Raw genomic sequence first — 24,931 nt, 5'->3', positions numbered from 1 at the left:
AGCAGTTGATTTCATTTCATCAATTGTCATAAACTAACTAATTTTATGGAGACGACGATCATTTCATATTTTAATTGTTGTCTTTAAATATGCTCTGATATACTATTAATTGCTTGAAGTTATCATCATCTTTCATTATAATAAAGAAATTTTATGTTTAATTTTATTTCGGTGAATTTTCTTATAAATTCATGTCAAAACACTCGAAAACAAGGATATAAATATAAGCTAGATAAAGTAATGTAGGAAGAAAAAAAATTCAATGGAAAAAAGAAAAAAAAAAGGGAAAATAAATAAATAAAATAGAAAAGAATATGATCGGTACTTCCCTACCAATTGTCCAAAAGAACTATCGGTAAGTAGCAAGTGACTATTTTCAAAATCAGTCGCTACTAACGTAGCAATGATTCTACAGAGTAGTTGGTAGAGAGGTAGCAACGGAACCTCATACCAGTCGCTAGCATCATACCAATCCCCCATTTTCAAAAAAAAATTTTGTTAATTTTTCTTTTACCACAAAGAACTTTTTGTTTTGGAAAAAAAAAAAAAATTGGTCATTTGGCCTTTTTGTAAGGGTGTTGGTAGAAAATTGAACTTGTGGTTCCTCTGCCATCCCAGATGTGGATTGATGGGGACAGTGGTGAGGTCATCATTGTCCCACTCAATCCGCATCTGAGACGGCGAAAGAATCACAAGATCAAAATCTACTAACACTCTTGCAAAAGGACCAAATGACCGATAATGGTTCCAAATTCCAAAGTCAATTTGATTGGCAAACCAACTCCATAAGCAATCTCAAAAACTGATCGACGGAGTTGGCATCGGTGGTCAGAAGGAAAGATGGCAACATTGTGAAAGGGGTTGCTGTTAGTGTCACTTCCACTTACTATTGTAGTATACATTCTTGTTCTCCTGATTTTATTTCAACCTATTAACTGGTTTGAACAACCTACCTTAGCTGACCCAAACCCGTCAGCAAAGACTCCTTCAGTGAGTTCCTAAAGATATGAAGTTGACCAGTGCTTGGTAGTTTCAAGATTGGTGAAGTATGTCGTACAAACAAAATCAATTCAATTTTGCTTGGACAATGACTGGTGGCATCAGCAAATACAGAAGGAAAAAGAGACGCAGTTTTTATCGTGGTTCGACACAAATTTGTGCTCTTCAAAGTAAGACAATACAGCGTACAAAATCTAACCAAGAACACACTTAAATTTTAAAAGTTGGTATAATAAGAAGGGGAAGTGAAGAATGCACCACCATAAAAGAAATGGAGAGAAAAATGAAGCCTAGCCTGTAAAAAAAAAAGGTTTGGATTAAGAACACACTTAAATTTTAAAAGTATTTAATTGATATGTAGCAGCAACATCTATTAATATTGCAAGAAAAAAAAAGGCATGATGGGCCACAGACTATTCTAGTCCCTTAGCGGCTTTGCCCATGTGACTAAACAACTTTAAAGGTAATTTGTCATTTCCATATGGATGATCTTTAAGGGGGAAGAGATCCCCTCCGGATCTCTCCCACCAAAGCCCACCAATCAATTAATCCGGACCCTTGAAATTTGATCTAACGGCTAAAATTATTATAACTTTTAAAGAGGCCCCCTTTTTGTAGCTGTTGGATCAAATTTCAAGAGTTCGGATTAATTGATTGGTGGGCTTTGGTGAGAGAGCTCGGATTAATTTCAACGGCTAAGTTGTTTATGGTTGTTAACCAAAAAAAATACTAACGGCCCGTTTAAGTTGATCATGGTTTGCTGTTTCTTTTTTTTTTTGGTTATGCCACATATATATTACATAAAATCTCAATTTAGTCTGTAGTTTAGTTTGTACTCTTTTTTCGTGTCTCACTTTATCTTGTTTCAGCAATTAGATTGGAGGCGTTAGTTTTGTTGACAATGTAGGCGCTCTTTGAATTATTCGATTCGTTTTCATATTAGAGGCAAAGTTACCCCAAATTCCTTCCTCAACAATGCTAAAGACCAAAGAGCATATCCCATGTAAGTAACACTAACATTTTTTTTCAACTCTGTTAAACTCAATTGACGAAATGAAGTAAAGTGGAGCACAAAAGAAAGGAAATGGATCCTCTCCGGATCCCGTCCACTAAATCCACCCAATCAACAAATCTGAGCCCTTGAAATTTGATCCAACGGCTAAAAATAGGGGGCCCGTTTAAAAGTTATAATAACTTTAGCCGTTGAATCAAATTTCAAGGGCCCGGATTTGTTGATTGTGTGGATTTGGTGGAAGGAATCCAGAGAGGATAAAGTGTAGAGGTAAAGTGAGATTTTGTGTAAAGTACAAGAGTTATAGCTAAAATAAGTCTTTGCCCATTTCCTTCTCAACTTTCTACTTAATGGTCCAAGTTGATCCCCACCCGGCCTGCGCAGATTACCCTTACATGTAATGGGCTTACCTGTCATTCTTTTAGCATGATAAGTTTCTCTTAGGCATTTTCCAGGAATCTAAGAGGAATACTCCTACATCGGTGTGCAGACAAAGTAACACTTCACTAATAGGTTCAACAAACCTAGACGATGGGGTTAACTCTTCAGTTTTCTATAAATAGCCAAAGTCAGCCACTTTATTCTAGTAATCAAGAACTCTCACCATACTCTTATTACTTCCTACAGTTTTTCTAACTTAGGCATCAGAGGCCATTTAGCTAACACCACACCGGTGTTAGTCTAACTTTGTTTCTCTCTTTTCTTTGTGTGTGTAGGTTTTCGTCAATTCAATCCGGGGCGGAAATTTGCTTACACAAATTGGTGGTTTCATTGAGAGCTCTTGAAAAACGCTCACGACTTTTCATCCAATTGAGTGAAAGAAAAACTCCAGACACGGAACTTTTATCTCCAATTTCTTCTTCCATTCAAGAATGGTGGAAACACAAAGATCATCAAGCAGGAACACCGAAGCAGAGATAACACCACCGTAGAATTTGGCGCCATACGTCACTTGGTTGGAACCAATCCCCACGACCCAACCCTCAGGTCTTGTCTCGCCACCACAATTGCCTCACGCCACACTGCAAAGAGCGGTGGCTCCCAAACTGTCACCGCCGCAAAAGAAAGGGCAATATGAGCATCCGACGCCACTATAAGCCTTGTGATGCCTAACACCGATGCCACCGCAATTTCTCATGTTCTCCCAAGTGCGGCACCTCACCTCGCTCCAAATAAGGCTAGGGTTTCGCAAGCCCTAACGTGCGAAACCCTAAGGCTTTCTCGCCCATAAGTTCAAGTCTCAATCCACAAGGGAACCCTAGCCAAAATAGGCCACACCATACTTATTCTGGCTAACCACCAAACACTCACTAATCGACCATATAATGAAAGAACTTCGTATTTTGATCCCTATAGATAACCAACAAACTCTAGACTTGTCTTTCAACATAATTTCTTGAATACAAAGTGTCTCATGAGCCTGACCTTGAGCCAAAGACTCATGAGATAATCGGTCCTCATTTGGACCAAGTCTAGCAATCTCATTTTGAATTTGATCATAGTTCTACAAGGAATTATCAATACTTGAGTTAACTTTCCCAAACGAGCCTCAGTTCTAACTCTTTAACTTACCCTTAAGAGCTGTAACTTAGCTGAAAAAATAAATAGAGGACAACCATTTAAATGAAATTGAATCCAAGCTTCTGAAACCAGTGGTAAAAACCTCACATCCTCCAACCACATTGAAAACAAGAATATAAATCCAAATCTAAGGTATTTGTGACACACCCCGACCGAGATCGGAGCGTGCTGGCCGTCACACAAAGGTGACGTAGCCATGTGCACGTGCGGAAGCTAATAAGTAGTAATATAAAAGTACGAATAAATTAAAAACTAGCATACAAGTACTAAAATGAGTGCTAGTTAGTGCGATACAAATTCAGAGCAGGTCTAAAGCAGTCCAAATGAAACGACAACAACAGTACGCCCGAAGGCGACCCTACGATGTGGAGTGTCTGTCAGAACGCCGAAAAGCTCACAAGGGAAACCACCGCAACGGCTAAGCAACTAGAACCTGGAGGGGCGCAAAACAAAAGCGTGAGTGGGCAAAAACAATCCTTTCGAAAACCATTTACAAAATACTTTCTAACCCCTCGCCGTAAAACCTGTATACTTCCCAGAAAATAAACATATATACGTATGTGTAAACATGCAAAACATGCTCAAGGGTATACCAATCATGCTCAAGATATGCCATGCCACAATCTCAAAGTGATATGCAAGTGCCCAGGTATAACCATATCAATATCATGTAATCTGGCAGCCGGAGTCACCTAACGTGACTTGTACGGCTGCATCTAGAGCTCAAATCTCAATCATGATATCTAAACCTGCCCACGAGTCGGAACCACCTAAAGTGGTCTGTACGACAAGCCTGGGTGTAACATATATATACGCTCTAGTGCTACGATCACGTGAAGGCTGTGCGAATAATCGCGGGTCACCTACGAGTCGGAACCACCTATTGTGGTCTGTACGACAGGCCTATGCACCTAGCTTGGATCCAAGCTGAGCGTATGGTGCGGGAGGTGAACAACACGTGAAGGACTGTGCCCTACTCTGGGCGGGAGCACTAACACCGGGGGTGCAGGTTATGAGCTCTCTAAGCATCTCCAACCACTAATTAATGCAATCGTTAATTAACGCTTACCTGGCACTTACCTATGCCTCCACAGCACCCACATATAAATATGTATATGCATGCCACTACTAATAAATGTGATGATGCATAAACGATAATAATAATATGCATGGCATAAGGCAAATAACCCTTTTTAAATCAATTTCTGGGAATATAAATGTATATAGGTATATACGGAAAACAAAAGCCCACTCACTGGTATGTAGAAGGGTCGTAGCCCCCCTGCCTCGCGTGTGCACGCTCGTCCTCTGGGTACGTGTCACCTAAATGCGAAACAACTATAAAAACGTTAACTTTAAAGCACATAACCCGTTTCTCGTAATAACTTCTCATACATTGCTCAAAATGGACAAATGAATATACCCACGTGCTCTACACAACCTCAGGATCGCAACCATATTTTTAGAAAAATTTTTGGACCCCGCACGCGCCCCCACGCGCCAGCACAGGCACGGACCTACGCGCCCCCCACGCGCGGCCACGTGCCAGGTACACTGACGGTGTCAACAGACGCCGTCAGGAATATTCCGTTAAACTGACGGAATATTCCGTCAAATCTAACCGGATACCGTCACTGCCGTTAGGAATATTCCGTCAAACTTGACGGAATATTCCCCTTTCTTCTCCGGCCTACCCTCGCCGGACTCCGGTCGCCGAAAACTGGGAAAAACTTTAAACTAACTATTCTCCTTCGTTTCTCAACCGTTTTCTATGATTCTTGGACCAAAAGAAAGCCCTAAACTAGTAGAATCACGTTGGACCACTTTTAAAGGCTAAAAGTTACGAAATCTTACCTGTGCAAACAACCAAAACCGGCCAACTTCGAGTAGGACGATCCCGACGTCCAATTTCGTCCAACGAAGCACTCCGAGGCTCCTTGGGACACCACCAAGCTACCTACGAGCTTAGAAATCCCAAAAACTCAACGTATAAATTTTGCATGAACAGTACATAAATCGGGGCTTGTGAATTCGACGTGAAAACGTTGAGGTTCCTACCTGAAAATGGTATGGTTGTGCTCGCCTCGACCTCACGAGTTGAATGGTGTCCTTAGTTTCCTCGATCTGTCACGGTTTGAGGGGTATGTGTGTTGGTCCGTACGTTTTTAGGAAGAAGAAGAAGGATAGAGGACTCGGGAGAGAGAGAAGACAGAGGGAGAGAGAGAAGGATAGTGTCTGTGTGTGTGTGGAAGTGTGTGAGGTTCCAAACACATGCCACAACACAACAACCAAAACGTGACGAAAGCACACTAGGGGTAAAATTGTAATTTCATACGTACATTTCGGTATTTCCGGGACGGGATGTCACAACCTTCCCACCTTAAAAGAATTTCGTCCCGAAATTCAAAACAACCAAATAACAACCCCTAGTGGTCAAAGAACAACCGGGGATACAAATCCCTCATCCGATTCTCTGTCTCCCACGTAGCTTCTTCGGCTGAATGGTTCCTCCACAAAACCTTCACCAAATTCACTGTCTTGTTCCTCAAAACCTTCTCTTTCCAATCAATGATCGTCACCGGTTCCTCATCGTACGTCAAATCTGGGTTAATCTCAAGCGGTTGAGGAGGTATCACGTGAGATGGATCAGCAACATAGTGTCGGAGCATAGACACGTGAAAAACATTATGCACTCTAGCCAACTCCGGGGGCAACTCCAACCTGTAAGCTACCTCACCAACTCGTTCTGTGACCACGTATGGTCCGATGTACCTGGGACTCAACTTCCCTTTCTTTCCGAACCGCACAACACCTCTCCACGGTGAAAGCTTCAGAAATACCCAATCTCCGACCTCATATGTTCTGTCCGTAGCACGCCGATCCGCTAGACTCTTCTGCCTGTCCTGAGCTGCTTTCAGGTTAGACTTAATCACCTGAACATTCTGAGTAGTCTCCTCGACAATCTCTGGACCCACTAAAACTCTTTCGCCAACCTCTGACCAACACAACGGTGTGCGACAAGCTCTGCCATACAAGGCCTCAAATGGCGCCATGCCAATGCTCGAATGAAAACTGTTGTTGTAGGCAAATTCCATCAAATCCAATCTTTGGTGCCAAGCGTCACCAAACTGCAACACCGAAGCTCGCAGCATATCCTCCAAGGTCTGAATAGTTCTCTCTGATTGTCCGTCTGTCTGTGGATGATACGCCGTGCTGTAAAGTAATCTCGTGCCCAAAGCTTCCTGGAAAGCTACCCAAAACTTCGACGTAAATCGTGGATCTCGATCCGAAACAATACTCACTGGGACACCGTGGTACTTCACAACCTTCGAAATGAACAACTCCGCTAAACGGCTCAGGGAATACTTCTCCCTCACAGGAATAAAATGAGCCGACTTAGTGAGTCGATCGACGATCACCCAAATGCCGTCAAAGCCATTATGTGTACGCGGGAGCTTGTACACAAAATCCATGGTGATATTTTCCCATTTCCACTCTGGAACGGGAAGCGGCTGCAACAACCCAAACGGCTTCTTCCTTTCTGCTTTAACTTGCTGACAAACAGCACACCTGCTCACATACTCGGCTATCTCCCTCTTCATACCCGGCCAATAGTAAAATGGTCGAATGGTATGATACATTTTAGTAGCTCCTGGGTGCATGGCATAAGCCGAGATATGTGCTTCATCGAGAATTTCTTTCTTCAATTCCACACTCTTAGGCACGAACATTCTACCTTCTAGCATCAACATGCCATCCGAATCCCGAACTCTGAGGTCTCGCCTCCTTCCTTGCTCTCGAGCTTGAATAAGTTCTTGAGTCTCCTGATCAGTTACTTGGGCTTCAAGCACCCGATCAACAAGTATCGGCCTAACTTGGAAATTAGCAAGTAATGCCACATCTCGATCTTCGGCTTCTAGCCTTACCCCCGTAGTACGCAAGTCCACCAAAAGAGGAGCACGACTAGCGTACAACGCATTAATACGGCCCTGTGACTTCCTGCTAAGTGCATCAGCCACTACGTTCGCACGACCAGGATGATAATCAATCGTGCAATCGTAATCGCTGAGCAACTCCAACCACCTCCGCTGACGAAGATTGAGTTCCTTCTGAGTAAAGAGATACTGGAGACTCTTGTGATCCGTAAAGATCCTGCACTTTTCTCCGTAAAGATAGTGCCTCACAACTTTAACGCAAAAATGATAGCAGCCAACTCCAAATCATGTGTAGGGTAATTCCTCTCATGAGGTTTCAACTGCCGCGAAGCATAAGCAATCACCCTACCATGCTGCATCAATACACATCCCAAACCATTCAAGGAAGCATCGCTATAAACCTCGAAATCACCGCTATCTTCTGGGAGTGCCAAAACAGGTGCATGAGTGAGACAATGCTTCAACCGTTGGAAACTCTGCTCACACCTATCATCCCACTCAAATTTAACATCCTTTCTCGTTAACCTCGTCAACGGCAAGGCAATCACCGAAAAATCCTTAACGAACCTCCGATAATACCCTGCCAAACCAAGGAAACTTCTCACTTCGGTGACGGTTCGCGGTTGCTCCCAACTCTCTACCGCTGCAACCTTCTGAGGGTCAACCAAAATACCCTGAGCAGAAACGACGTGCCCCAAGAACGCAACTTGGTCTAACCAGAACTGGCACTTGCTAAACTTAGCATATAACTGGTGTTCCCTCAACCTTTTCAACACCAAAGTAAGATGTCGAACATGCTCCGCTTTCGACTTAGAATACACCAGAATATCGTCAATGAAGACAATGACGAATCTATCTAAGTAAGGCTGGAATACTCGGTTCATCAAATCCATAAAGGCGGCTGGTGCATTCGTCAACCCAAATGGCATAACCAGAAACTCGTAATGACCGTAACGAGTCCTGAACGCCGTCTTAGGGACATCATCCCTACTGATCTTCAGCTGATAGTAACCAGACCTCAAGTCTATCTTAGAGAACACGCAAGCACCTCTCAGCTGATCGAACAAATCATCGATACGAGGCAATGGATAACGGTTTTTAATCGTCACCCGATTGAGTTGCCTGTAGTCGATGCACAGTCTCAAAGTTCCATCCTTCTTCCTCACAAACAACACTGGAGCACCCCAAGGCGAAGTACTAGGCTGGATAAATCCCTTATCTACTAACTCTTGCAGCTGAACTTTCAATTCCCTTAACTCCGCAGGAGCCATACGATAAGGAGTTAAAGAAATAGGATTGGTACCTGGAATCAACTCAATGGTGAACTCTACGTCTCGATCTGGGGGTAATCCAGGTAAATCCTCAGGAAATACATCAGGGAAGTGTCTGACCACTCTCACATCCTCTATTCTGCTAGTAACAACCTCATCCAGCACCACATGAGCCAGATACCCCTGACAACCCTTAGTTAACAACTTTTTCGCTCGTAGCGCCGAAATAACGCCATATTTCACCCCACTCTGCTCACCCACGAAGGTAACCACAGGTAGTCCAGGTCGGTGAAACGTAACCACTTTTCCATAACAGTCAATGTTGGCACGATAGAAGTGCAACCAATCCGTGCCCAGAATCACATCAAAGTCCACAATATCTAACGGGATAAGATCGGCTGACAAAGCAACACCCTCTACGATCACTGGACACCCCGGGTACACACAATCTACAACGCAACTCTCTCCCCTAGGCATAACCAACTCTAAATCATATCCTAGGGGTGTGGGGCGAGGTTGCGTCGCTTGAGCAAATGTATGAGAAATTACGGAATGTGTAGCTCCACAATCAATTAAGACTCTAGCAAAACAACCAAGAATGTTCAACGTACCCATAATCAAGTCTGGGTTGTTCTGAGCGTCCTGCAGAGAAATATTGTGAAGACGCCCCTGTCCCTGCTGACGCCCACCGCGGCCTCGGCTCGCCTGAACACCGCGTCCCTGAGCACCACGCCCCTGACTGGGCTGGCCTGACTGTCTCGAAGACCCTGCACTACTAGTGGCAATCTCCCCCTGCTGATACTGTCCTCCCTGGTACCACTGTGAACCACCCGCTGGAGCTGGAGGATACGGCATATAGCCGCCCGAATACTGGGGATAGCCACCCTGGGAATAGGGATCCTGGGGATACTGATACTGCCCCGGAGCATAAGGGACAGCATCACCCTGATAGTGGTAAGCACCACCTCGACCCGTCTGGCCGTAACTACTAGGACCCTGGATCTGCTGGAGTGGTGCAGGTGGGGGCATAAAGGTCTGCTGCGGTTTCTGCTGCTGCTGACCCTGGGGACAATTTGCCGCTCTATGTCCCACCTGTCCACATGTGAAACAACCGTTGCTACCACGTCTACACTCACCAAAATGTCGGTTGTTACACCTGCGGCAAATAGGGGCTCTGCCTCGCCCACCATCGCCCTGCCTCTGGCCTCTAGCGCCACCAGAAAATCTACCTCCACGACCCTGCCCAGTGGCACTGAAGCCACCACTCGAAGAACTAGAACTAGCTCCACCTCTCTTGAAGCTCTGAGTCTGACGGGCCCCGAGCGATGCCTGACCTTTGCCTTTGTCATCTTTCTTCTGGTTGCCGTCCTTCTCTTCATCAGTATCGCTCGACATATTCTCAGAGTCCTCGATCCTCAGTAGTATCTCATAGAAGTCCCGATAAGTCTCGCTGTGGACCGTAGACGCCATAGAACGCCACTTCTTCCTGGTGCCCAGACGGAAAAGACGGAGCATCTCCGCCGGATTACCAGCGACATCAGGGTGATAACGGGACAAGTCCGTAAACTTACGGTAGTACTCATTCGCTGACATCTTCCGCTGTTTCAGTTCGGAAAACTCCTGCTTCTTGCGGTCAATGTACTCAGGGGGTACATATCTTCTCCTAAATAACCCCGTAAACACGTTCCAATCAATCCTCTGATCCGGAGTCAACCTACGAAGCTCCTGCTCCCACCAAGCTGCCGACTCCGTATCCAGAAACCAAGCGGTCGTCTCAACCCACCTCTCCATAGGCAAGTTCCCCTGATTATGTAGCACCCGGAAAGTCTTCTCTATATGTTCTAGCCAGCGCTCTGCGCTCTCGGGTCCCTCACTGCCCTTAAACTTATCCAACTTCAGATTGTACATCGTCTCCAGAGGAGTCCTCTGGGGAGGGCGCATCACTGCCTGGAGGGCTGTAGCAAAAGCTTCCCCCAACTGAGTAATATCGGGGAACATAGGCTCAGAAGAGCGACGGGGTTCCCGACGAGGCGGCATAGTTCTGACAGAAGACACCAAAATTATTAGAATACTCACAAGGACACAGGACTGCCAAACCTAGGCTCTGATACCAAACTGACACACCCCGACCGAGATCGGAGCGTGCTGGCCGTCACACAAAGGTGATGTAGCCATGTGCACGTGCGGAAGCTAATAAGTAGTAATATAAAAGTACGAATAAATTAAAAACTAGCATACAAGTACTAAAATGAGTGCTAGTTAGTGCGATACAAATTCAGAGCAGGTCTAAAGCAGTCCAAATGAAACGACAACAACAGTACGCCCGAAGGCGACCCTACGATGTGGAGTGTCTGTCAGAACGCCGAAAAGCTCACAAGGGAAACCACCGCAACGGCTAAGCAACTAGAACCTGGAGGGGCGCAAAACAAAAGCGTGAGTGGGCAAAAACAATCCTTTCGAAAACCATTTACAAAATACTTTCTAACCCCTCGCCGTAAAACCTGTATACTTCCCAGAAAATAAACATATATACGTATGTGTAAACATGCAAAACATGCTCAAGGGTATACCAATCATGCTCAAGATATGCCATGCCACAATCTCAAAGTGATATGCAAGTGCCCAGGTATAACCATATCAATATCATGTAATCTGGCAGCCGGAGTCACCTAACGTGACCTGTACGGCTGCATCTAGAGCTCAAATCTCAATCATGATATCTAAACCTGCCCACGAGTCGGAACCACCTAAAGTGGTCTGTACGACAAGCCTGGGTGTAACATATATATACGCTCTAGTGCTACGATCACGTGAAGGCTGTGCGAATAATCGCGGGTCACCTACGAGTCGGAACCACCTATTGTGGTCTGTACGACAGGCCTATGCACCTAGCTTGGATCCAAGCTGAGCGTATGGTGCGGGAGGTGAACAACACGTGAAGGACTGTGCCCTACTCTGGGCGGGAGCACTAACACCGGGGGTGCAGGTTATGAGCTCTCTAAGCATCTCCAACCACTAATTAATGCAATCGTTAATTAACGCTTACCTGGCACTTACCTATGCCTCCACAGCACCCACATATAAATATGTATATGCATGCCACTACTAATAAATGTGATGATGCATAAACGATAATAATAATATGCATGGCATAAGGCAAATAACCCTTTTTAAATCAATTTCTGGGAATATAAATGTATATAGGTATATACGGAAAACAAAAGCCCACTCACTGGTATGTAGAAGGGTCGTAGCCCCCCTGCCTCGCGTGTGCACGCTCGTCCTCTGGGTACGTGTCACCTAAATGCGAAACAACTATAAAAACGTTAACTTTAAAGCACATAACCCGTTTCTCGTAATAACTTCTCATACATTGCTCAAAATGGACAAATGAATATACCCACGTGCTCTACACAACCTCAGGATCGCAACCATATTTTTAGAAAAAATTTTGGACCCCGCACGCGCCCCCACGCGCCAGCACAGGCACGGACCTACGCGCCCCCCACGCGCGGCCACGTGCCAGGCACACTGACGGTGTCAACAGACGCCGTCAGGAATATTCCGTTAAACTGACGGAATATTCCGTCAAATCTAACCGGATACCGTCACTGCCGTTAGGAATATTCCGTCAAACTTGACGGAATATTCCCCTTTCTTCTCCGGCCTACCCTCGCCGGACTCCGGTCGCCGGAAACTGGGAAAAACTTTAAACTAACTATTCTCCTTCGTTTCTCAACCGTTTTCTATGATTCTTGGACCAAAAGAAAGCCCTAAACTAGTAGAATCACGTTGGACCACTTTTAAAGGCTAAAAGTTACGAAATCTTACCTGTGCAAACAACCAAAACCGGCCAACTTCGAGTAGGACGATCCCGACGTTCAATTTCGTCCAACGAAGCACTCCGAGGCTCCTTGGGACACCACCAAGCTACCTACGAGCTTAGAAATCCCAAAAACTCAACGTATAAATTTTGCATGAACAGTACATAAATCGGGGCTTGTGAATTCGACGTGAAAACGTTGAGGTTCCTACCTGAAAATGGTATGGTTGTGCTCGCCTCGACCTCACGAGTTGAATGGTGTCCTTAGTTTCCTCGATCTGTCACGGTTTGAGGGGTATGTGTGTTGGTCCGTACGTTTTTAGGAAGAAGAAGAAGGATAGAGGACTCGGGAGAGAGAGAAGACAGAGGGAGAGAGAGAAGGATAGTGTCTGTGTGTGTGTGGAAGTGTGTGAGGTTCCAAACACATGCCACAACACAACAACCAAAACGTGACGAAAGCACACTAGGGGTAAAATTGTAATTTCATACGTACATTTCGGTATTTCCGGGACGGGATGTCACAATTTGAATCTAAATAAGTAACATAGGAAGAAAATAAAATTTAATAGAAAAAGAAAAATACTGAAAATAAATAAATAAAATAGAAAATTGTGGCTAGCCAGATAACGACTGTGAATGATAACAGTCGCTATCAAGTAGTGATGGGACTTGATACCAACCACTAGCATCATACCGATCCCTCATTTTCAATTTTTTTTTTTTTTTGTTTTTTTTTTTGGGGCAGTTTGATCCAGGTCCAAAAAATTCACCTGTTTTCGAATTAGGTCCAATTTTATTTGATTTTTTATTACACCTATTTTGCCCCTTGAAAATAAAAAATATTTAAATTCTTTATTTTTTAATTTAAAATTTTAAAAATTTGAATCTTCAAATACTTTTATCTATCCATTTTCTAATTAAAATCATTTTAAAAACACATTACAACCAATCTTATAAGTTTATCAAAAATTAAAAGAAACGTTGTCCAGGTGGATAAAAATTTGTGATGTAGGTAGATAATATTAATTAATCTATGATATAAGGTAGACTATGAATAAAAATCTATCGTGTAGATAGATAACACAAAATAATATGTGATATAAATAGACTAATGAGCAAAAACATATCGTATAGGTAGATAACACAATTAATTTGAGATAGAAAAATTTGTGATATATAGGTAGATAAAATACAATTAATCTATAACACAGGTAGAATAAACAAAATATACAAATAGATTCATTACAGAAATATATAATACAAGTAGATAAACAAAGCAATGCATTTCCTATAAAAGGTTGAAAAGAAAAATATGTATAATCCAAGTTCAAACTAAAAATTAGGAAGAAATTACCAGTGCACGCATGAAACTCATTTTTCATGGCAATGCTCCCAATCAAAACGACCTAACTAGTGCTATTGTGGGAGGACCTAGTGGGGATGACGAGTAGGAAGATGCAAGATTTGATGCTACAAAACCAAAACCAACCACGTACATCAATGCACCTTTTGTTGGTGTATTGGCATACTTTAAAGCTCTATACCACTGGAAAAAAAAATTAGAAATTGTGACCTTGTATTTCAAAAAGGAGGAAGAAATCATAAGAGCTTGAAAGAAGAAGACTGAACAAGAAGGAAGGGGATCGGAGAACACAAAACAAATTGTATACGGAGTTATGGAAGAAGAGATATACTTTAAAACTAATTCTACAAGTAGGGGATTATTTAAAGATAAATAATCAATTATAATTAATTTCATAAAACAAGTAAATCTAGAATTAAGGGATAATGTTAATAGAGGGGTAATTTTGACAAAAAATGAAAATAAAATGATGTGGACAATGAGTCATTGGACTTAAATCAATAATTAAATAAAATTGGACCATATCTAGTAATTGCTTACAAATTTGGACTTATTTCAAGTTTCCCCCTTCTTTTTTAGTTTATTTTATTTTATTTCTCTACCATAACGATAAACTATCATATTTATGTTCTTCAAAATATATTTTTCCATACAAAATCTATTACGATTCATATTTAAACACTTGAAATCAATGATTTAAAACCTAAATTTAAAAATATTTGAGTTTAATAGTGGTTATCCAAATAAAATAATGTATGAAAAAAAAATTGAAATGAAAAAACCAAAAAGCAAAAAAAAAATAAATAAAATAGAAAAGAATGTCAAAACACTCGAAGATAAGGATATAAATCTAAAGGTGTTTGAATCTATATAAAGTAATGTAGGAAGAAAAAAAATTCAATGGAAAAAGAAAAAAAAGGGGAAAATAAATAAAAATAATAGAAAAGAATACGATTGGTACTTCCCACCAATAGTGCACAAGAACTGTCGCTAACTAGGTAGTGACTATTTCTAATAACAGTCGCTAGTAAAGTAGCAACTATCTTGGAGATTAATTGGTAGAATGGTAGCGACGAAATCTTGTACCAGTCGCTAGTAAAGTAGCAACTATATTGGCTATTAATTGGTAGAATGGTAGCGACGAAAACTTGTACCAGTCGCTAACTAGGTAGTGACAATTTCTAATACTAGTCGCTAGTAAAGTAGCAACTATCTTGGCTGTTAATTGGTAGAATGATAGCGACGAAAACTTTTATCAGTCGCTAACTAGGTAGTGACTATTTCTAGTATTAGTCGCTAGTAAAGTAGCAACTATCTTGGGTGTTAATTGGTAGAATGGTACCGACGAAACCTTCTACCAGTCGCTACTAGAACTGTCGCTAACTACGTAGGTCATTTCTAATACCAGTCGCTAGTAAAGTAGCAACTACCTTGGCTGTTAATTGGTAGAATTGTAGCGACGAAACCTTCTACCAGTCGCTATCATCATACCAATCCCTCCTTTTCAAATTTCATTTTGTTAATTTTTCTTTTACCACAAAGAACTTCTTTTCGTTTTGAAACAAAATTGATCATTGTCCTTTTTTCAAGGGTGTTGGTAGAAAATTGATCTTGTGGTTCCTCTGTCGTCCCAAATGTGGATTGATCGGAACAGTGGTGAGGTCATCATTGTCCCACTCAATCAGATACGGCGAAAGAATCACAAGATCAAAATCTACTAACACCCTTGCAAAAAGACCAAATGACGGATTAATGATTCCAAATTCCAATGTCAATTTGATTGGCAAACCAACTCCACAAGCAATCTCAAAAACCGACCAACGGAGTTGGCACCCGTGGTCAGAAGGCAAGATGGCAGCGTCGTGAAAGGGGCTTCTGTTAGCGCCACTTCCACTTACTGTTGTAGTATACATTCCTATTCTGCTAATTTTATTTCAACCTGTTAACTGGTTTGAACAACCTACCCTAGCTGACCCAAACCCGTCAACACGACTCCTTCAGTGAGTCCCTGAAGATATGAAGTTGACCGGTGCTTGGTAGTTTTAAGATTGGTGAAGTATGTCGTACAAACAAGATCAATTCAATTTTGCTTGGACAATGACTGGCGGCATCAGCAGATACAGAAGGAAAAGGAGACGCAGTGTTTATCATGGTTCGGCACAAATTTGTGCTCTTCAAAGTAAGACAATACAACGTATAGAATCTAACCAAGATAATGAGAACACAAAAGCTGAATTTCTATAAGGTGTACGCATAACAGTGCGCGGGAATTCATCGCCCTCTAGTCTCTACAAAATCATGGATGTTTCATACTCCACACTGTTTCCGGCACACTGCACAGTTGCGTTTAATAAACTCCTTTGTTTTTCTTTGGCAGCTACCCCAATCAGATCTGGTTAGAAGTCCAAAAGGCCAATTCTAATCTTCCTTTTCTCCAGATCTGTGCTCTTTGCTTTCAGCCTCAACGGTTGAGCTTGTAGCGCGATCAACCTGATCTCCAGTACGAGCCACAGGGGATTCGTCGTCTTCTTTATTGATTGATCGAATAAGCATCATTACTATAACCACAAAAACGATTATGTACACAGTTCCAATCCCTATAAATGAAGTCATAAAGCTCGCAAATGATGGACCGCCAATTCTTTCCTTTATTATTCTTCCTTCCTTGTATCCTTGTATAAACTGTGAGACTTGAGACGCCTGATCTTCCTCATCAATGCTTTCTGACCCATTTACCTATTTTACAAAATAACGTCAAGGAACATTACATGTTTTGAATTTATACCATCCAAAGCAGCAAAAGTCTCAAAAATACAAGTGAAATAGCTGAAACAAGGAAGTCTTGAAGCGGCAAACTTAACATTAATACACATGAGACGTGCTGAAACAAGAAAAACACAGAAGAAACCAAAAACCCAAAGAAAAACCAAAGTTAACATCAGCCCAGAGAGCTACAGAGCACCTGTCCAATCATGAAAATCCAGAGAGAGAGAGAGAGAGAGAGAGTTCATACACATGTTCACCTAAAACGACTTTCTCTTTGCATGTCCATGCCACTAATTTATATTTCCATTTTATATATTTAATCTATGTACCATGGGGGGACATCAGTTGGTGGATTGTAGCATTGTTGTTCTGAGAAATGGAACCCATCAATAAAAAGGAGGCTAAGGTGTGTATGGTGGAATTGTTGTTCAAAGAGGCTCTCTACAAGGAAGGAAATAAAGACGGAAGAGGATTAACCTTTCACAAACACCTTCCCAAAAGCAAACGCTCTTCCCATTAGCAATCACAATTTTTCATCAAAATTAAATTCGATATATAATGAATATCATACGGCACCGACGATCACAAATTATTTACTCAAAGATATGAAACATAGATTCACCAAAATTTAGCATGGAGATCTAAAGAACATATATGTCTTAACTAATCACTTACTGTAATGTACTCCTCCATTCGATCCCAGACAACCATTTTTGGTAGTTTCGTCTTCTTGTTGGCTCCAAAGGTATCAGCAAAGTCTTCCCACTGTTTGATCCCAACATAACCAAATACAAAGTCCCGATTTGCAGATGCCGCTGATTTTAAAATATTGATAAGTTTCTTAGACTTCTCTTCATCCTCATCTTCCACGATTGTCAAAACAATTTTTCTTTCATCATCACTCAATGACTTTAATGTCTCATAGTTTATGGGCATGGCCAAAGGGAACAAACTTTGTCTTATAAAATCTTCCAAAAACTCCTCTGCATATTCAAGAAATAAAATGTAAGAGACAAAGAAGATGGCTAAAGAATAGATAGATGATTCATGTTTGAGCTTTACTAAATGACCGGTGAGCTTTACAAAACATTTAACGAAGGTTTCCTTCAACACCATGGTATAAATGGTATGCTCACATTAGAGAAAGTTTAACTTTGGAATGAAATTTGAGGGCAACTTCTAAACTCACCATGTGTCTAACTCTTAATAAACAGATAGCCATTGTCTCCGCATAATCAAATCTAAAAGGTAAATAATCTAAAGGGAGGATACAAAACGCTATTATCTTGTCTGGAACGGTTGTGTGTGTGTGTTTGTTGTTGGGAGGGGGGAGACTATTACCCTCATCTTACCTCTTTGATTTTTAAAGTAGAAGCTTTCACTTGAAGAAGGTGCGTCCTTTATTTTTATGTGGAAGGCAATGGGTTTTTGTACACATCTCAAGCATAAAAGTGACTAAGGCAAGAATAGGGTGCTAACAAAATGGCATGAAAAGCACTCTCACAAAGCTTACTCAACCACACCTATGACTTCATGTCTAAATGTATTCTTCCTTACAAAAAGACGGATTCTATAAGCAATGCAAGTTGAAGAAATGCTTGTAAATTTGCAATGTGATGTATCATTATGACTCATAAAAAGGTCACATTGATGTACAAAATACATGTTTCAATATACTTAGCTGAGAACAAGGACTGATCAACCACAAAAAAACTAACCTTCAAAGGGGCCATAGAAGATGTTGCGCTCATCATACGTTGGATGAAGGGATGCCAAAGCAGGAACCTTGTCAAAATCATACAACACCATTACATCTTCGGAGAAATCCTTTGCAACCGAAAACCAAGCCTTCTTTTTGTACTTTATGGCTACCTTCGATACCAAAGACTCGTTCAACCCAAAACCAATATATATAGGAAAGTAAGTGCCAGCAGCTTGGACAAATTCACTAATAGCAGAGTCTGATTCAAGTATGGAAACATCAGGAGCTGCAAACTTCTTCAGATAGCGAACGAGCGATTCTGCCTTCCTGGGTCCATTGTATTCCATGGGAACACCGTGCATAAACAGTTTGAGGGTCGGATATGCACTATACCAATAATCAAAACAAAATTATAAATTAAAATTAAATAAAATTCTGACTGGCCATGGACATAAAAGGGATTTGAAGAAACAGGATCATACTCGATTTCGTATTTTCGAGCTACAGAGGTGAATTTGTCAGCATTGAGTTTTGCAATCGCTACCGGGTGTTTCAACCCAGCAAGCAAGGGGGCAGCTGCATCCAACTACATAAATTCAATTTATTAAAATCTAAATAAATAAATAAATCCTAATTAACATGTGTTAATTAATCATCAAAATTAACATGGCTGGATCATGGATGGATGGAGATGGGATCTTAAAGAATTGTTGAAAATTATGAATTTAGAGAGAGAGAGAGAGAGAGAGGGAGACCTGAGGAGAAAGACGCTTGCAGTGGCCGCACCAGGGGGCGTAGAAATCAACCAAGACCAGGTCCAAGGCGGAGATGGCGGAATCGAAGTTGGAATCGTCGAGCTCCAACACCGTCCCGTCCACCGCCCACGACGACGCCACTGCTACCGCCGGCGAATCTACTGCTGCCAATAATATCAGAAGCGCCCAACACCACAACGGCCTTACGCGCATGCCCATCATCCTCCCCATCGTCTTTCTTGTTTATTTGATTTCAGTTTTACAGTCTTTTTTCCCTTTTTGCTTAGGATTTCAGCTTTTCAGTCGGGGACGACGGCGATGCAGTGTTTAAAATATTATGAATCGAAATATCGATATTACAAATTTGTGGAAATATGAATGCTATATTGAAACTTACATCGGTTGTTTTTTATAAAAATAATAAAAATTTAAAATGATCTAAGTTTTGGCTTGAAATAAATATAAGAGTTCTTTTTATATTTACGTGATGTATCCGAAATAAATACATGTCGATTTTAGTTTAATTTTTTGATTTTTTTGATTTTTGATTTTTATGAAAACATCGATAGTATTGAGAGTATTCAATTAGGAATTTGAGGGATTTTAATATATTTATACATTCATAAATTTTTATAGAATTTAATTGATTTGTAAATAGATTCTATATAAAAATTTGATTCAATTCCTTTAAAATCTCATATAGAAATGTCAAATTTGTAGATGCTTAACATACATTACGAAATTTCTCAAATTTCTCTATAATCTATTTCTAATTGAGTACATCTGGAATCTTATAAACTTTTTTAAAATTATAATTAAATACACACGAATTCTTAAGCGTTTTAATAAATTGTCTTAAAACCGTGATTGAATACATTTTAAATTTCATATAATCACTTACCACTGTTGATTGAATATCATTCATAAAAAAAAATTAAAATTTTTTAAAATCCTAATGGAATACACCGTTAAACATCAATATTGTTGGAAAGGAGGTCGAATCTTCTGCAACAAAGCTTAAGGGGCCCTCTCTGTGCTCTGTTTAGTTGAGTGACACACGTGTCCTTTGACTTAAATTGACTCTGGTATCTCTCTTTACCGGGGAGAGAAGAGCAACTGCCAAAATTACCGCCGGTAATATGCAGTTAAAGCCCTTCAACTCCTTCACCATCGCCTTCATGATGAGCGGCGCCTTCTTCATCCTCTTCTTCTGCAGCTTCCTCGAATTCCCGCCTATATCGACCTCAGTCCAACCCACCAACGATCCCAGTCCGTCCCTCACCAATTCCGCACCCGACCCGTTTACCCATTTGATCGGCGCGTTCAGGAAGTGGGATGCCCGGGTGGGTTGCCCCCGTTTCAAAGAGAAGCACAAGCAGCAGCTGTTCCCGAAAAACTCTTCTTCTCTGCAGCAAATTCGTGGGGAATCGGAATGTGGGGAGGCGAAACCGGGGCATGTTAGCGTGTTGGTGGAAGGGTGGACATGGATTCCTGATAATTTGGATAATTTGTATTCGTGCCCGTGTGGGTTGAGCTGTTTGTGGACTAAATCTTCGGTTCTTGCTGACAAGCCTGATGCTTTGCTGTTTGAGACCACTACACCTCCCCTTCAGGTACTCCATTTTGTTTTCTTAATGTTGGGCAGTAATTGGTTTCGATTTCTTCGTGTTATATATGTGTGTGTGTGTTTCTATATGTTCATGGTTAGCTAGTTATTGTTCAGATCATGATTATTGATATAATGTGGTTAAATCTTGAAGGAATTTCTTCCTTAGTACTAATTTATAGAGTGAGCATATGGAAATGGAATGTTAAACAGAAGTATTGTATACAGTGGCTGATCTAGGAAATTTTCCGTGAGGTCGAAATGATGCCCCAATTTTTCGCCTTTGGAATGTTGCTTCTTTGAGCTTTTTTTCCCCAAACATTTTGGGGGGAATTGTTGAGAAACACACCAGCAATGAAAAGGAAAATACCTAAATTGTCTAATGGGTAGAGATTGAACTGGTGTGGTAGCTTGACTGCACGCTGTTCCTCTTTTCATCCACCACAGTGGGAGGGAGGAGCAAAGGGCTGTAATCGATGCAGGTCAAGAGCTTTATACGTATTCAGTTTCTTGTGGTTCATGCTTTTACATGATTAGCTCCTATATGGAAATTTTCCAGAGTGAATAAACAACTTGTATTTAAGAGCTACTTGCTTCTTTTACTTGGAAAGAAGCAATATAATTACTACTACAAGATAGGGAAAGGAGCTAGACCACTATGGTTACTGCCTTGCGTTAGCACTTTGTACTTCCATTATATACGTGCAGTAGCGCTATGTAAATTCCTTTGAGTGCTTGTGGGCAACAGTTTATAATGGCACTCTCCATTGTCTTGCGATTATGCAATAGGATTCTTTTTTTTGTTGGTAAATGCAATAGGAGTTTGAGTTCTGCAAATGCTTTTCCTTGTTTAATACACTAGGATAAGTAGGCTTCTCCTCTTACTTTGTCCCAGAAGACGAGGGATTCATCATACAATAGAACCTTACTGATAGATTGAAGAGTGCGCTTGTGAATCTATAGTGGAACTAGATAATTTATCCTGTTTTCTGTGTTTGTACCGCATTTTGTAACTCGTATAGGGAATTACAGGCCCAACCCTGTTCACATGAAAAAAGGGTTACAGCACTAGACAGGGCGTTCTTAGTGTATCATGCTTTGATCAGACTAGATGAGTGGTGTTCTAGGAAGTCTTTTTGTTCAAGTGCCTTTCTTTGTATCTTCACTGTGGGAAACTGTTGATTTACCATAAGATGTTCATACTCTAGGACAATTAATGTCTCAATCGTAAAATCATATAAATGATACATACGCTCTCTAAAAATTGAAGAATGAAATACATTCTTCAAAACTGGAAGTGTATACTTTGTTTTTCTTTTCTGATAGGAAATACAAGTTGTATTCGTAAAATTGGAAGGAGAAAAAATTGCACAGTAGGTTGGAAATTTTTGTAAATTCTGTATTGTATAAGCTGAAGGGTTGCCTTACTGATCTTTCTTTTACTTGGGAGCAAGTGCTTGCTATCTAAGAATTTTTTTATCATCAATTTGATGTTTTCATCCCACTATACTCCTGCTAAGGACATATGCGCAAATATCAATTTCGATTACCTATTAATGGGGGACTTGCACGCGGATACCCATACATGTAGCTTGCACGATTGAGATATGACTATGCTCAACATTTCTCTGAATGTATGTAATGAGGTTGAAAGATATCTGGACCTTTATTAGTTACTGTGCTTTGATCTTATGAAGCAAACTGTTGAGGAAAGCAAAGTTAATTTGGGATCAACATTTGATGTGTTATAAAAACCTTTTGATGTTTTTATAAACATGAAAACTGCGTCGTTTGTCCTGGTTGTTGTGTTTATAAAATATCACTCAATTGGAAGTTAGACATGTCTATTGAGACTGTTTATGAAGCATGAGAACTTCAGTGATGGGTTATTTGAGGGATAGAAGTAACATGTGGGGACATAAAGCAGTGAAGTGATTTAGCTGTAAGTGGCAGTCTCATGCTATGAAGTTAAAAGTGTCACGTGGGGTCGACATAACCCAGTGAGGCGAATTAGGTGCACATGGCGATCACTTTAGCCCTTGCTTTTGCAACCATGGCACTTTTCACCTGGATTTCATTCCCTATTCCATCATACCCGGAGTAATGTGAGACACAATGTGAAAGTCCAGGGAGGGAAAGTGATTAAATTTCAAAAGCAGGGGGTAAAGTGATGCTTTGGATATGTGCAAGGGGAATTTTGATAAGGGTGTACGCCTTTAATAGAAATGACCTTTTTATTTATTTCATATTTCATTTCTTACTTTGGTTTTGGACTTCTTTTTCTTCCTTTTCTGGCATTATATTTGTGTTCATCTTCATTTAATTCAATAGCATTCCTTCTTCTGTAAATGATTGTACCAGGTTAGAAAGCTAACCTGGGTAGTAATCTTGCTACAGCCTTATCTTGCGCATTATCTATGTACATTGTTTTGGTATGTTGTTTTCGAGGTCTACTCCATTCTCCTTAAAAAAAATTTGGTTCTGTCAGAGACGCACTGGAGATCCACTTCGTGTGTACATGGATCTTGAGGCTGGCAGGAAGCGATCTGGTGTTGAGGATATATTTATAAGTTATCACGCCGAAGATGATGTGCAGTCCACCTATGCTGGTGCACTCTTTCACAATGGTCGAAATTATCACGTGTCTCCTTATAAACAAAAAGTAAGGACTTGACTCTCTGTTCTTTCTGTGTTCTTTTCATACTGTTATACTTATTTCTGTTCATCTCTCTGTCGCATGATGTACATTTTCAAATGTATACATGACTTCATCTGGAATTCTATTTGAAGGACACACTTGTTTATTGGTCATCATCGCGCTGTCTACCTCGAAGAAATAAGCTTGCCCACAAGCTTCTCAGCTTACTACCCCACCATTCATTTGGCAAGTGCTTGAACAACGTCGGCGGCTTGGACATGGCCCTTTCTTTCTACCCCGAGTGTGCAAGTGATACTAGTGTCACCCAAAAATGGTGGGATCATTTACATTGTGCCATGTCTCACTATAAGTTTGTTCTTGCCATCGAAAACACAATGACAGAGAGTTATGTGACGGAGAAGCTATTTTATGCCCTAGACTCTGGGTCAGTTCCAATCTATTTTGGTGCCCCTAATGTCTGGGACTTTGTTCCTCCCCATTCGATAATCGATGGCACTAAATTTAGCAGCTTGGAGGAATTGGCATCTTACGTGAAGTCCCTCGCCAGTGACCCAGTTGCGTATGCCGAGTACCATGCCTGGCGAAGATGCGGGGTGATGGCGAATTACGTTAAAACGCGAGCATTGAGCCTTGACACATTACCATGCAGGCTCTGCGAAGCTGTTAGCAGAAAAGGTGGGAGAAATGGAAGAACCAAGTGAAATTGTTACGGTTTATGTATAAATTGTATACAAGCGCTGCTGATAGATGTATTAGTGAAAAGAAAAGAAAAGGAAACTGGGATTTATTATAAAAGAAATTAACACGTACTCATTTTTCATTTGCTTTATTTTATGGTCAAAACCAGTTTTGGCACTTTATTTTTTGCCTCCATTTCAAATTTAGTTACCGTTTAGGGCAATTTTCCCGTCGACCGCGGACGAAAACAGATGACTCTCCTCACTATAAAGAGAGATCAATCTCTCACAGTTAGAACTCAATCACGATTATGCGTAAACCTTTGTATCATGAAAACTTAGCACTATTAATGAGAACTCCTTTATTCTTGTAGACGTAACGCAAAATATGATGAACCACATACATTAAGTGTTTTCTCTCCTATCTCTATCTCTTTATACATTATCTTACTTAATAGTCGCTATGTTGGACTCAAACTCTGTTGAGAGTTTGATTATTTCTATTCACATTCAGCGGAAAAAGAAGTAGGCTAATTTATAGTTTGACAACCTTACTTTGAAATTTTGGTTCTTTCCACCCATGTCATACGAAAGGTGAGCAAGGCTACGAGTGTAGTCCAATAACTGACACACCCCGACCGAGATCAGGGCGTGCTGGCCGTCACACGGAGGTGACGTAACCATGTGCACGTGCGGAAGCTAATAAAATAGTAATATAAAAAGTACGAATAATTAAAAACTAGCATACAAAGTACTAAAAACATGTGCTAGCGTAAGTGAGA

At 41.0% G+C, this 24,931-nt stretch overlaps 2 protein-coding genes across 2 annotated transcripts; one reads left to right on the top strand and one right to left on the bottom strand.

The window, feature by feature from the left end:
• Nucleotides 1-16,043: 16,043 nt before the first annotated feature.
• LOC137718027 (protein disulfide isomerase-like 5-2) lies at nt 16,044-19,649 on the bottom strand. The gene is made up of 5 exons (XM_068457548.1): nt 19,208-19,649; nt 18,935-19,038; nt 18,469-18,839; nt 17,426-17,733; nt 16,044-16,720 (listed from the first exon to the last, which is right to left on the bottom strand). The coding sequence occupies exons 1-5, from the start codon at nt 19,436-19,438 to the stop codon at nt 16,403-16,405; spliced, it is 1,332 nt and encodes a 443-aa protein (XP_068313649.1). The 5' UTR covers nt 19,439-19,649; the 3' UTR covers nt 16,044-16,402.
• Nucleotides 19,650-20,277: 628 nt separating this feature from the next.
• LOC137718355 (alpha-(1,4)-fucosyltransferase-like) lies at nt 20,278-24,301 on the top strand. Its single transcript, XM_068457885.1, has 3 exons — nt 20,278-20,820; nt 23,302-23,475; nt 23,604-24,301. Exons 1-3 carry the CDS (start codon nt 20,347-20,349, stop codon nt 24,171-24,173), a joined length of 1,218 nt encoding a protein of 405 aa, XP_068313986.1. The 5' UTR covers nt 20,278-20,346; the 3' UTR covers nt 24,174-24,301.
• The last annotated feature ends 630 nt before the right edge of the window (nt 24,302-24,931 follow it).

The sequence above is a fragment of the Pyrus communis genome, chromosome 15 (assembly GCF_963583255.1).
Source record: "Pyrus communis chromosome 15, drPyrComm1.1, whole genome shotgun sequence".
NCBI classification, from domain to species: Eukaryota; Viridiplantae; Streptophyta; class Magnoliopsida; order Rosales; family Rosaceae; genus Pyrus; species Pyrus communis.
The sequence above is the reverse complement of the archived record's forward strand: the minus strand, read 5'-3'. Positions and strand labels throughout refer to the sequence as shown.